Source organism: Palaemon carinicauda, chromosome 12 (genome assembly GCF_036898095.1).
Source record: "Palaemon carinicauda isolate YSFRI2023 chromosome 12, ASM3689809v2, whole genome shotgun sequence".
In the NCBI taxonomy this organism is placed as follows: domain Eukaryota; kingdom Metazoa; phylum Arthropoda; class Malacostraca; order Decapoda; family Palaemonidae; genus Palaemon; species Palaemon carinicauda.
This window is the reverse complement of record NC_090736.1, coordinates 114494987-114510463: the sequence shown is the minus strand read 5'-3', so window position 1 is coordinate 114510463 and position 15477 is coordinate 114494987. Positions and strand designations below refer to the sequence as shown.

The 15477-nt window shown below is 33.3% G+C and overlaps 1 protein-coding gene across 1 annotated transcript; it reads right to left on the bottom strand.

The window, feature by feature from the left end:
* Nucleotides 1-5739: 5739 nt before the first annotated feature.
* Nucleotides 5740-15183, bottom strand: LOC137651011 (uncharacterized). Its single transcript, XM_068384150.1, has 2 exons — nucleotides 15163-15183; nucleotides 5740-6117 (listed from the first exon to the last, which is right to left on the bottom strand). The coding sequence occupies exons 1-2, from the start codon at nucleotides 15181-15183 to the stop codon at nucleotides 5740-5742; spliced, it is 399 nt and encodes a 132-aa protein (XP_068240251.1).
* Nucleotides 15184-15477: the final 294 nt, after the last annotated feature.

The following is a 15477-nucleotide window of genomic DNA, read 5'->3' as shown; positions in this document are numbered from 1 at the left end:
TTTGAGCTAACAAAACAAATGGATCAAGCCGGACCAGTCCCATATTAGGTCATAGTTAGTTAATATTTGATATTTTTTATTTTAAGCCACACATGTCAACTGTATCTTATTATTTAAGGGAAAATTATATACGATTCCCTTAAAAAAAAAGGAAAAAAAAAAAACTCATCGGTGAACCAATATCATGTACTTAACTATTTTTAGACAATACTTGACTGAAAGGATGAGAGAGAGAGAGAGAGAGAGAGAGAGAGAGAGAGAGAGAGAGAGAGAGAGAGAGAGAGAGAGAGATTACTTGGTAATTTAGTGTGTGTGTGTGCTATTAAACACCATACGTTACACGATTTTTATATTCTTAATTTTGAGAGAGAGAGAGAGAGAGAGAGGGAGAGAGAGAGAGAGAGAGAGAGAGAGAGAGAGAGAGAGAGAGAGAGAGAGAGAGAGAGAGAGAGAGAGAGAGAGAGAGAGAGAGAGAGAGAGAGAGAGAGAGAGAGAGAATTATCAATTAATTTTGTCCTTGCTATTATACAATATATGTTACAATGATACTTGATTTGTATATGCTAAACTTAGAGAGAGAGAGAGAGAGAGAGAGAGAGAGAGAGAGAGAGAGAGAGAGAGAGAGAGATGTCCATTGAAGATTATGAGTACCGTGGTTTTATTTTGGAAAATACATGATACTACTCCTTGTTAATAACTCCGTGCGTGAACGCATTCTAGGTAGTTTCTCAAGAATTCAAATGAAATTAATTTTGAAGCCGCATAATGTTTCTGCATATATATATATATATATATATATATATATATATATATATATATATATATATATATATATATATATATATATATATATATGCGTGTGTTTGTGTATGCGTTTGTGTGAGTGTGCTTGTTTGCACTGGTAAAGGGTTGTAGTTTCATCAAAGTAGCCTTGTTAGGAAAGTCTGTGACTGAGGGCGGCATCATCAAACAGCAAGACACATCATCGAGGGAGAAAGCATGAGGGAGCTGGTCACTTCAGTTGCCACAAATTTTGTGATCAAGCCGTTAGGTAATAACTGTGAGGCAAAGTGAATGCAACTAACCATATCTCAACCGGCATCGAGCTTATATACAAGAGTTTTAGATCAGGAAGGTTAATAAAAAAATCAACACAACATTTCCTGAAAAGAGTGATTTAAACATTTTCTGTTGCCACTGAAGTATAGGGTGAAATATACAAGAAAAAAAAAAGAAATTACTTTTACAGTGTACGAGCGCGTGTGAAACACGTGCAGTACATAATGCAAAATAATTGATTATTTCTTTACTGTTTCTGTTTAAAATATAATTTTTGTTTGTTCCTTAATATAGTAAATTGCTAGGTTTCTAAAATAATCAAATTCTATTTTTTTTTCCTACTAGAGTTACTGTAATGGCTTGTCCAAATATTAGTTAAGAATTTTTCATTGCACGATCTCATTGTATTTTAGATCATATATATCGTAGATGGTTACTATTATGACTAAGAATCTAATTCATATCCATTCCGGAGCTGATCAAAAATAGATTTCGAATGTGCGTATAAAAAGGCTTTTATTCTCAAAGGGAAAGGATGCTCTTTTCATTGCCCTCCACTGTTTTCGGTTGTTCGATTTATACAGATATGATGTTTTTGTGTTTATTATTCAAGAAATAATTGTCTTTAGAAACGTAAATCTTTTTTTTTTTTTTTTTTTTTTTTTTTTTTAAATAAACTTATCACTAGAGCCGTATCGTAATTTGTGTACATCTAATGATGAATAAATTACGCTTAGATATCTTCCTCTACCTTGTGCATTTTGAACCAACAATCAAATAAATTGGCGGTTCTTGAACTATTCAGTTTATTCATGATAACATTAAAAATCACACACCCATACTTATATTCTCTGCTTGATTAAAACATGGAACATTTATCATTGTGGATATATTGCTATTTTATATACTTTAATGTACCTGATTAAAATTTCTAATACAATTCTCAAGTCCCTTACTAATGAACTTTTGCTAATTTACAGAGTTAGCGTTTTGGAACATATATATGTTTTCAACATAGCCTCTAGCTCAGATATACCGAACGAGTTTATTTTCCAGTATTTCATAGGAACAACAGTGACTGGTGATATTTTCATGCGTCTAAGAGTTTTTGTTATGGGATAAGGATAGTTTTGAATATATATATATATATATATATATATATATATATATATATATATATATATATATATATATATATATATATATATATATATAATATAGAGGAGACTATTATAGAAATCTTAGACAAAAGCAATTCATAAGTTTACTCAGGAAAAACAGATGAGCTTGGAAGAGAAGGAATAAGCATGATGACGACATTAAGAGCAGAAAAGGCAATAACAGAATGGAGAGCTGTAAAAAAGAAGAGTGTTAATTGCAAAGTTTCAACAACAGCAGTGTAATTTCAGAACTATAATTTGCTGTACACCGACAAATAATTCCCTGGAAGAAAGATACGATAAATACTGAGATGAACTGCAGGTTATTAGAGATGATACCCCAGAGAGAGACATGAAAACTTTAATTGATGATCTCAATGCTAAAGTTTGAAGGAATAATAAAGGTATAGAGAATGTGATAGGTGTTGAGGGTCGTACTGAAGTTTCAAATGAAAATGTTGCAAATTTTATAAGTTTTTGGTCATCAAACAATCTTTTTATTGAAGATACTCAATTCTAGTAGGACACAGACAAATATACATAGACTACACCAGGTGGTAATTACAAAAAACAAATATATCACATAGCTTTTAATAAAGAATCAAAAGGACTCTGAGAAATGTAGGAAGCTATAAAGGTGTAGATATTAGTAGTGATAACCTGCTCCTCATTTCCACACTGAAGTTAAAACTGAAATCACACAAGAGAAATGGTGCTGGAATACCTAGGTTTGATGCAACCACGCTTCTAGAAGATGAACACAGGGAAACCTTAGCAATTTAAAGTTAGAATCGATTTATCGTATTAGAGAATATAAGAGACGAAGATAAGATAGTAAATGAGGAATGGTGTGAAAATAAGAATATATATCGGTCAATTGGTGGTGAAGATTTGGGACATGCTGCTACAAGGAAAAAAAAAAAACATTGATATAAAATGATACTCAGGATAGTATAAAATTAGACAGAGGCAGAAATTTATTGTTCAAAGTTTTCGAGGATATAATAAAAATTACAAGGTAGAGCATGCTGAGTATATAGTATCGATAGTTAGTTAGTTACTTATCTATTGACAATAATCATAGCATTTCCATAGAGATGCAAATATACATTTCAATTTTCTATTTCTTAAATAAAATAAGGGGTAAAGATCCTCCATTAACTAATGATTGTCCATTATAATCTTTAACTTTTCATCGGCTCTAATGAACTCTAAATATGGACCTAACCTAAGATTAAACAAAAATTACATTGCAACATATATAAAAAAAATAAAAATATATAGTGCTGACACTTATTCAGAGTTATAATGAGGAATAAGGTTGGTTACGCTGAATATATATTTACATAGCTCTCATTCGTCCTTATAGTTCATGCAATCGTCAAAGGAATTAAAGTTAATCCCTGCAAAATTTTCCCTAACATGCGAGAGCAAAAGGCAGTTCAAGATGACATTGATCTCATCCTGCACAGATCCACAGGGGCAAAGGCGTTCCTCTCGGGGAATTCTTGACCATAGTCCAATCTCGACTTCAAGGTGGTGAGAACTCAGCCGTAACCGCTACAAGCTATTCGGTGGTGCTCTGGAATAAAAGGTATCTTCTTCTTGTACAATGCTGGAGACTCAAGACGTGGGTTGAGCTGTTTGTAAGTCGTCCGTCGAGTTGACTCAAGGTTGTTATTCACGTGGGCTTTTAGTGTTTCCTTTTCGTCTAAAATTGGATCTTCTTGGGTTCTCTGTAACTGGTCGATGTAGATTCCCATCGGAGACTGTACTACTATGGTCTTGTATATGATGGTAGCAAAGTTACTCCTGTCATAGTCTGGTCGAGAACGAACTTTTCCTAAAAATTTGGTCTGTTGCACTTGGTTCTTCGGATTTTAAAAACACTAAGTCAGAGCAGTCTGTTTTTCTGACACTTAGGAGGTCACGCAAACTGTTCAAGTGAGCATTACTAGCAGCTTTCAAGTTATATGACATCCAAGTCTCAGACCTATAAAAGATTGAACTATTTAATCCTGCAGACCAGACCTTTCTTTTTACACACCAAGGAGCATCATTATTTTTAGATAAAAAGGACTGGAACTTCGTGGACCTAACCTAAGATTAAACAAAAATTACATTGCAACATATATAAAAAAAATAAAAATATATAGTGCTGACACTTATTCAGAGTTATAATGAGGAATAAGGTTGGTTACGCTGAATATATATTTACATAGCTCTCATTCGTCCTTATAGTTCATGCAATCGTCAAAGGAATTAAAGTTAATCCCTGCAAAATTTTCCCTAACATGCGAGAGCAAAAGGCAGTTCAAGATGACATTGATCTCATCCTGCACAGATCCACAGGGGCAAAGGCGTTCCTCTCGGGGAATTCTTGACCATAGTCCAATCTCGACTTCAAGGTGGTGAGAACTCAGCCGTAACCGCTACAAGCTATTCGGTGGTGCTCTGGAATAAAAGGTATCTTCTTCTTGTACAATGCTGGAGACTCAAGACGTGGGTTGAGCTGTTTGTAAGTCGTCCGTCGAGTTGACTCAAGGTTGTTATTCACGTGGGCTTTTAGTGTTTCCTTTTCGTCTAAAATTGGATCTTCTTGGGTTCTCTGTAACTGGTCGATGTAGATTCCCATCGGAGACTGTACTACTATGGTCTTGTATATGATGGTAGCAAAGTAACTCCTGTCATAGTCTGGTCGAGAACGAACTTTTCCTAAAAATTTGGTCTGTTGCACTTGGTTCTTCGGATTTTAAAAACACTAAGTCAGAGCAGTCTGTTTTTCTGACACTTAGGAGGTCACGCAAACTGCTCAAGTGAGCATTACTAGCAGCTTTCAAGTTATATGACATCCAAGTCTCAGACCTATAAAAGATTGAACTATTTAATCCTGCAGACCAGACCTTTCTTTTTACACACCAAGGAGCATCATTATTTTTAGATAAAAAGGACTGGAACTTCCGCAAGCTCTTTGAATGTGTCTTTAAATGCTCTTCAACCTGTTTGTACATTGGAGCATTCATGATCTGATTGCCTAAATAAGTATATTTGTCACAAACTTCTAACGTTATTTCATTGAAAACGAGAGGGTTGGGGTCCATGACGTTAATGCACATTAGATTAGTAGTTTTGTTGTTAACCTTCATATCATATTCCTTACAATACTTCAACACATTTTGAAATTTCCAACTTATACCTAATTCTGTGGTGCTGACTAATACAGTATCATCCATCAACAGTAACAACTGTAAAAACCCAAGCCAACCATCCTGACCATACGTATCATCCGGTTGGTGTAAGCGGTGAAAAGGAAGCACGAACTGGGACTACCTCGTCTGACTCCTGCCTCCACCTCTATTGTATTATTGCCAATATTACTTGATGTTATCTCCAAGGTATTTCGAATGGCTCTTACTATGTTTGACCCACATCCCATTCGTTGCAGTAGTCTTATGAGTGTTTTCCTGTTTATTTTGTCGTAAGCCTTCGCAAAATATACGAAAATTATATACAATGTCTATTAAGAGGCGGAAATAAGAATTTGCTTTTCACAGCCTCTCCTTTTCTTCGCCCCAGCTTGTTCCTTGTCAGTTATAAACCATTGTTTTAGTCTGCTATTGAGGATGTGATCATAGAGCTTGGGCAATGCCGCCACAACGTTTATCCCACGGTAGTTTCTAGGATCCCTAGGGTCCCCTCCTTTGAAAATGCTGAAAAATTTGGCAGTTGTCCATGAGAAGGGATATACCACGAAGAAGACAGAATTGAGAACCCATATTCTGAATAAAATCCAAGCTTCATTGAGCAGTCTAAAAACTCCAGGAGGGACACCATCAGGTCCAGGGGTTTTATTGGACTCGATTTCCTGAATGCCTCCCCTCTCTTCTTTTTCCGTAATCTGATCATAGAGGAGTGGAATATAGACCTAATTCGGCCCATTAATATCAAGAGGGACCTCTGTTTCCCTTTGTTCAGCACTATAAAGTTTTGAAAAATAATTCGATAGTTCAGAATCATTTGGGGTAGTAACAGTTTTTTTGTCAAAAGTGCTCTTCCAATTTATTTCTGCCCAAATTGTTTTAGCATCATTCTATTCAAGTAACCATTTCCATACACACGATTTTCATTTGGCGCTGTAACTATGAGTTGTAAAGCTTATTAGTGATGTCGAAAGAAAAACCAGGAATAACTGTCGAGAATATTTAGACAGGAAACCAGTTGAGGCTGAAAAATCTATGAATTCAAGGAGTGGCTATTTTCTAAGAATTATTCAAGGAATTATTAATGAAATGTCTTACCTGGGCAAAAAAAAAAAATATAGAAGAAAGAAAAAAAAGACACACATACCAATCAATAAGAGGGAAGGAACTGTTATAACAACACAAAATGAAGAAAGGCAACGTTGGATGGAACACTTCTGGAAGATCATGAACAGATGATGTTAAGGGAATAATTTGATTGATATACCTTAAGCTGAGAAAAAAAAATATGAACTGGCTTATTGCTATTACCGCAGAGGAATCACACTTACGCTATTTGTCATTGAAATATATTCTATGCTCGTTCTAAAGAGACAAGAGAGAAAGATTGATGGGAAGCTGACATATATCTACGCAGGATTTCAAAAACGTAGAAGTTGTACTGGCCGAATTATGATTCTTAAAACATATACAGCAATATGTAGAATACAGATATTAACTTTTGGTAACATTTGTGAACTATGAAAAAGCCGCTGATATTGTGAAGTCCCTCTTAAATATGTAAATTTTATTAGGTATGTTCCTGAGCATAGCAAAAACAAGGTTAATCTAAAATTTTAAATGGAGTCCTATGAAATAAATTTCCAGTGAACTTTGGAGCAGTTTAAGGGAATGAGTAGTCACCAATATTGTTTATCTTCCTCATTAATTTTTTAATGTATAGAACAGATGGGGATGGCTAAGAAGAATTAGACTGTATGTATAACATGAAATCAGCTGATTTAGACAATGCGGATAACTCTGTCCTTATTATCAAAGCGCCACAGGACTTGCATGGCTAGCTTACTAGAATGCATGAAATATCATATGAGGCTGAGCTTAAGCTATACAGAAGAAAGACAGAGAATGAGAATGGAATATGCAATGGAAAATTAAATATAATTGGAAAAAGAATGAACTAATGATCTAGAATCATTCAAAGATTTAGGGGCTATGATATCTAATACAGGGTTTTTAGAATTTTAGTTTGATTAAAGATTGAGAAAAGCAAATTAAACACTGACAAGGATAAGTAGTTTTTTCTTTAATCAAATCGATTGAAATCACAAGTAAATATATCAGTTTAGTAGAATCAATATTAGTGTATGAATATGATTCGTGGTATGGAAATGAAGCAATAAAAGAAAGATTTTATAGATATAAAAACCAAGCCCTCAGAAAAATATTGTGAGTTAAATGGTAGAAACGGAATAGAAATAAAACTATAAGAGAGATTACTCAACAGTAATTATGTGAATGAGATTATGGCGAGAGGTGGATGGAGATGTTTTGGGCATGGTCTTCGCACTTTCCAATAAAGTATGGTTAACCAAACTTTCAACTGTGCTCCATAGGATACAAATAGAGTTTGAAGACCCTGCCCTACATAGCTGAGAACTACACACACACACACACACACACACACACACAGACACACACACCCACAGACACAGACACACACACACACACCCACAGACACACACAAACACACACACACACACACACACACACACACACACACATATATATATATATATATATATATATATATATATATATATATATATATATATATATATATATATATATATATATATATATATATATATATATATATATATATTCAAAATAACGACGCAATAGTGTGAAACTGCATGTGTTCCTGTTTGTATTGGAAGTACGTATTTTTCACCAGGGATGAGGGAGTGTTGGATATCTTTACATAATGAAACCCCGTTATCTTAAAATATGCATTTGGCTTCATCTTTGAATTTCCATTCAAGAGTTTTTCTTGAATAATATGATTTCATTTACGAGAAAATTAATGTCCTCAGGTAACCTTGCACCGTATTGCTCGTTATCCATCAAAACTCTTACTCTTCGTTAATCAAATGGCTGTATAACTCTGAAATGTCTAAACGAAAATAAAGATTGAATAAATAATAAAGATAATTGTTCTGTGAAAAGATAAAAAATTAGGAAGATTTTTCCGTTTTTGAGGCTCCAAGGCAAACAACGGAATAATTCTAAACTCGGCTCTGATTAGTAATTTACACAATATTAAGGGCATATCATGAGGGTAATGTTAAGCTTGACTAATAAGAATAATGTTATGTTTAGGTCATGAGAGTAATTTTGGTCTTAAATTTTAGCAGCCATTACAATAATACATCATTAACTCACTAGTAATGACTCTGTGTCCTGCTGTTTCCTTCGTTATCCAATAGCTATGAATTTTAAATGTCAGTGTAATTATAACCAAAGAGTTATACGTATGTAGAAATGCCATCAATTATATGGGGATTTAGACTATTGCGGTCCAGGTTAAGAAAGGGGGTTACGTTTTATTCTTTCTTGTTACCTTGATTTCCATAAAAATATGCCATTGAGGATGACATTAATTATTTTGAAATACGCCATATGGTACATTCTTTTAATGATTAATGGACAGAAAAATATATTCTTAGTGATTTTCAATGAAATTTTACGTATTTTGATTATTATTTTGATACAGAATAAACTTCGCTTCAATTCTAAAACAATACTTAAATACTTAATAGGCATTCACTCTATCAGAAATTGATTTGTCAAAGAAAATAAAAAAGAAAATTAAATTATATTCTTCAAGCAGCCTTCTCGATTTGCAATTGAAGCAGTAATCATAATTATTTGATAAAGTTAACCAGCATATTATGATGCGACGTTTTAATAGCCTATAAAACATTTATACATCCAACAGTGTACGTTTTGAATATTTTGGTAAAAGTCGAGAGAATTGGCCTCTGAATCTAAATGAGGAAAAATTATGTGTATTCAGTGTACATAATGCTAAATCATAAGAAAGTTCTCAAAACGCGCGTTCTTTAGAGGAGAAAAATGCGACTAAAAACATACGTGTTCAATCTGTACACATGATTATAGGAAACCACATTTCCTGAGTTCATTAAAATTTCAGATAAATTTAGGTGACGGTAAATAGCGCAAAAACTATTCACTGTTTTCGACGATTTTTTCGATGATCACCTAATGTTCGGAATTAGAGGATTGAAATTATAGGTTAGGGTAAGAGGGGGTGAATATGAAGTGAGAAATTATTTTCATTTAAGATTACTATAAGAATTCAAATACTCTCTCTCTCTCTCTCTCTCTCTCTCTCTCTCTCTCTCTCTCTCTCTCTCTCTCTCTCTCCTTCAAATATACTAAAAAATGCAAACGAAAGTTCAAACAGAGGCATATAATACTATGTATATATATATATATATATATATATATATATATATATATATATATATATATATATATATATATATATATATATATATATATATATATATATATATATATATATATATATATATATATATATACTGTATATATATATATAATGCTCAATGCTGTTGTCATCTTCTTTATCATAAGTACTTGATCAGATATATATACTTTCAACAACTGCCCAACTAGCTCTAAAACTAAACCATATAATGAACATGAAACCATATAAAGAACTGATTATACAAATAACTATCTAACTACAGCATGTAAAAGACCAAATAATTAATGTACCTAGTCACCTGCAGTTAACGATTGCCACCCACCCAGAGCACCAACCCAGGGAATAGAAAACAGATCAGTAGGGCACCGGCAACTGAACAAGTAAGCTCTGATTCAAGCTGGGCTATGTCCTAAAAATGTATAATGACTCCAAGATTCTTAGTTTGCTGACACTACTACGTCTGCCTGTAATTTTGAAATTTTCCTTGGAAATGGCATGACCAGATGTGAATGAATGGTCATAATTAACTGAAATTGGATTCTTACTTAAAGGCATATTGGTTCATACCGATCTCACCATGTGCTCCGAATTCCTACACTGAAGCTGTCTAGATGTGCTTCCAGTGTAGCACTCATTACAGAGTGCACATTGAAAAGTGTATATGACACCAGAACACAAGGGAGTAGGTAAACTCCCCTTATATTTAAAAAGTGAGCCAACGGAAAGCGTGTTAGTTAGTATAAACTAGTTTTAAGTCTATATGGGGATAATACATACCCACAACCTCTCAAAACCTTTGTTTTTAGTCTCTCCGAAACATAATTAAAGTATGGAAAGGAGACATAACTTTTTCATACTGACTGTTTGAATTGCTGAATTTTGACGCTAAATATTAACTAAAAACTTCTTGACTTGATTGTAATAGAGGTTCAGAAGGAACCCACTGCTAATAAAGAATTATGTTAGGAAATTTTCTTCCTCGTGAAACCTCATATAATTTAAACATACATGGTATCATCTATATAAGTGTTTTTATTGAAAAAATATCGTAGCTTTCTGGTTTCGAACTCAAAAGAAGTTAATACTTAGTCCTGTAAGAGTGGTTTTTTTTTCAGATTACGATGGTCTCAAAGGTCATAGTATCATCCTGTTCACTTTCTTTTGTGAATCTTATATTACGCTGCTTTGTATTAAAATAATCTTTAAACTATCGTATATGTTCTAATTTTTTTACCAGTAAAAATATGTCGTGTAGATATCGACGATACCAAAAAAGCTACAATTTCACAGGACAATACCTCAGCCATCTCCTTTCACAATAATATAAAAATAGAGGTGCCAAGGATGGTCCACATAGTGATCCTATTGCTACTCAATATACTTGCTCATATAACTTGTCATTAAACATGAATGTGTTAGTAGTGGTAGTTAGTTCGAATACAACTTAAAATTTTTTCTTTCTTTATTGAAACCTTCGAAAATGTTCTCGGCGTTAGGGAAAAGTTATTGAAGAATTATCTCTAATGTTTCCCTTAAAAGAGTATTTGTGAAAAAACTTTCTATGTCGAAGCTTCACATAACATAGTTATTTGCAACCTCGACAGAATTTATCAACTCTAAAAATCATTAGTGTTCTTTAGAGTATATTGATTTATATTGAGATGGAGCGACCTTAGTAATGTCAGCCAACTGAGAATCTTGGAGTCTTCATGCCTTTTTAAGACAAAACCCAGCTTTTATGAGGGCTTATAATTGATCCGTTTTCTGGTCTGTGGGCTGCTTTTCTGGGTGGGTGGTCATCGTCTGCTGCGGGTGACTAGGTATATTAGTTTTTGGGTCTTTTATATACTGTAGTTACATAGTTATATGTTTTATAAGGCTTTTATATGGTTTTATGTTCTTTGATTGGTTTGATTTTAGAGCTAGTTGGGCAGTTCTTGGAGGTATATATTCTTAATTATGTACATATGATGAATTTAATGAATGTCATTGATTTTACATAGCAAAAATTGCGGATAGGTTGAAGATGACAGTAGCATTGGCTGTTTTATTTTTACTTAAATTGCAATTCCCGAGACGAACCAAACTACCATCAATAATTTTAAGAAGATATGGCCGTCAAGGACTACAACTATTCACGAAAAAAATAATTAAATTAAGGAAGAATGAAGCAGATTTAATTTTCTTAAATCCATGTAAATCCTACCCAAATTTATATATTTTTTAAGTTGTTTAAACGTAATTCACATATTTCTAAACTTTATGGAAATGGCAATTTAAACTCCTGACCATAGAAATCATTCATAAATTTAAAACCATAAAGAATTTAGGAAAAAAAAAATCAGACTAGATACTGAGTTAAACACTACTGTTAGTTTTCTAGAATACTATCATTTCATATCATATATCACCAAAAATGTATGCAAAGTTAATAATAAGACTGAAAGTACCCAAGAAAAGAAACTAAAATTTTTAGGGATAACTAACTCTCTCGATTCACTTGGCCCTAATAAAGTTATTTTCAATCACTAGAGTCCAAAAATATCACCTAAGGAAGAAGGACTATCATTATATTGATTGAACTTCAAACTGCCCCATTTTCGTATAAACTTTTATAGATAGTTCTTAGCATTTGAAAATTTTTATATATGCCTTGAGAAGGAGGTTCCACATGGGATGTGACTTTGAATGAGCCATATAAGGCATTGCATACAAATCATTCCATAATTTCCATCATAAAAAAAAGTGTTTTTCTTCACATTTTTGAAAAGATATTGAAATCTTGAGAAACCTAGATAGACACTCAAATATGATTATAAGTAAACCAGATAAAGGTCATGGAGTTGTAATGCTTGATAATGCGGATTTTGTAAGGACAATGGAAGATATTTTAAATGATAGGACCAGGTTCAGAGAGCTGGTGTTAAAGGACCCTTTAATTCATACTTTAAAAAGGGAAAATAAAATTAACTACAGATTTCGTAAGTGGAAGAAATCTTGTCAGACGAAACATTTTTAGCAATGATGACAACAGGAACACAACCTGGTATTAGGTATGGTGCCCCAAAGATTCACAAAAGAGGTATTCTTTTGAGACCAATTCTCTCAGCTATTAATACCTGCTCCTATGACCTGCCCAAACGTCTTGTAACTAAGCTCGCTCCTCTTACATTAACTGAATATACTCTGAAAAATACTCATGAATTTGTGGAGTTGATCAATTCTGTCAAGGATGCAAATAACAATGTTATATGCAGCTTCGGCATAGAAAGTTTATTCACAAACACTCCAATAAGGGAAACGATGCGAATAATTATTGAACAACTTTTCCCTATCTCAGAGGACATTTTGTGAAGGTTTCAATGAAACAAACAAATAAATAAACTATCAGAACTAGCTAACACTACATCCACATTCATGTTTAATGACAAGTTATATGAGCAGGTAGATAAAGTAGCAATGGGATCACCGTGTGGACTAACCTTGGCAAATACTTTTCCACGTTATTGTGGAGGAAGATAGCTGAGTGATTGTCCTGTGGAATTTAAGCCTTTTTTTGTACCGTTGATATGTAGATGATAAGCTTTTTACTTTTAAGAGATTTAGACCCTATAACCCATTTTTTAGATTATTTGAATACAAAGATGCGTAATATAAAATTTACAAAAGGAAGAAAAAAAAGTATACAGGACTAAACACTCATTTTTTTTTTTTATTTCGAAATCGAAAGTCTACAAAATTGATTCAATAAAAACAGTTATGTAGATGTTACCATATATTTTCAACTTATGTGAGTTTCACGAGGAAAAATATATTCTAAAGGTTTTTTCTATTAACAATGGGTTCCCTCTGAACTTCTATTAAAATCAAGTCAAAAAGTTTTTATGTAAAATTTAGTCAAAATTTAGTAATTCAAACAGTCAGTAAAAAGAAAAAAAATTATGTCTCCTATCCGTACTATGGTTATGTTTTTGAGACACAAGAACAGAGGTTATGAGTGTTGTGAAAAGTGTTATTTTCATATAGATTGGAAAAAGAATTTTACTAACAAACTCTCAGCTGGCTCATTTTTTTTTTAAATATAAGGGTAGTTTACATACTCCCTTGTATTTCGGTGTCATATACACCTTTCAATGTGCACTTTGTAATGAATGCTACACTGGAAGCACATCTAGACAGCTCAAGCGTAGGATTTCGGAGCACATGGTGATATTAGTACGAAAAAATATGCCTTTAAATAATACGCAAATTTCGGCTATTTATGACTATTCATTTAATTCTTGTTAGCACATTTCCAAGGAAAGTGTCAAAATTACAGACAGTGATAGTAGTGTCAGCCAACTTTGAATCTTGAAGTCTTTATATATTTTTAAAACAAAACCGAGTTTGAGTGAGGGTTTTCCTGTTCAGTTGCCGGTGACCCATTGATCTGTTTTCTGGTCTGTGGGTTGCTTCTCTGAGTGGGTGGTCATCGTCTCCTGCGGGTGACAAGGTATATTTATGTTCGTTGATTAATTAGATTTTAGAATTAGTTGGGCATTTCTTGAAAGTACATCGCCCTAATTATGTAATTATGAAGATTTTTGTCAATTTTATCAATTCTACACAATAATAAATGCAGATAGGCTTAATATGACAAAAATTATGTCAAAATCTACAAAATAAAGATATTTTTGAATATATATATATATATATATATATATATATATATATATATATATATATATATATATATATATATATATATATATATATATATATATATATATATATATATATATGTACATGTGTTTGTGTACATATAAAAAATGACAAAATATTCGAGCACTCGGGCTTATAGCTTTGTGCATTTCCAACTAGGCCTGTAGCTTAGCTTGTAATAATAATAATAATAATAATAATAATAATAATAATAATAATAATAATAATAATAATAATAATAATAATAATAATAATAATAATAATAATAATATTTTGTGAGCAGATCCTCTTTTAGTCAAGTGTTGTTGAATTGATCTTATACTCCGTCTTCTCGAGGGCTATAATTATCTTGTTTTCAGGATTAATGCATACAGCCAGTAACTGAGCAAAATTCATCCTTTAATGTGGGTAGTCAAATTGAGGAATAATTGGCGAGTCAAGGTTTTAATGTAAAATTTAAAAAATCAGGTAACATTTACAATTCGGGTAAAAGAATTCAGAGAACAAGCTACACGTTTTGGGAGTGCTGTATCCCTACCTCAGGCTTGAGTGTTGGAAACGATGAGAGGTACATCCTTATATGCGGCAAATCCGGCTTAGGCAGGGAGGCAGTGAATCTTCATTGGCTACCTCGGGCAACGTGGGTGGAGTGACTAGAATGGCTGATCCTTATTAGCTAAGCCGCTCACCGAGAGCGGCTGTAGAACAGTCAGAGTGCTTTCCCACTCACTCCTGACTGTTGACTCACCATCTTGTTCTCTAGGAGCTAGGCTCTGATTGGTGGGAGCGCTCGCCAAGATCCTGGTGAGCAATGTCTACTCTAACAAACAAGTTAGCCGTGAAATCAAGCTAGCCATGGACACCTGGTACCAGGGTGAACAACCGACCGTGAACACCACAACTACCATCAACCTTTACTATAAAAGGTTCAGGTATCAGAATTACAAAATTGGATGAAAGGGCCATGAGAGACATGATAAAGAGTCTCGTCTCCCCTGTGGATGAAAACACAGAGGTCAAGTTGACTATTTTTCATCAAACCAAC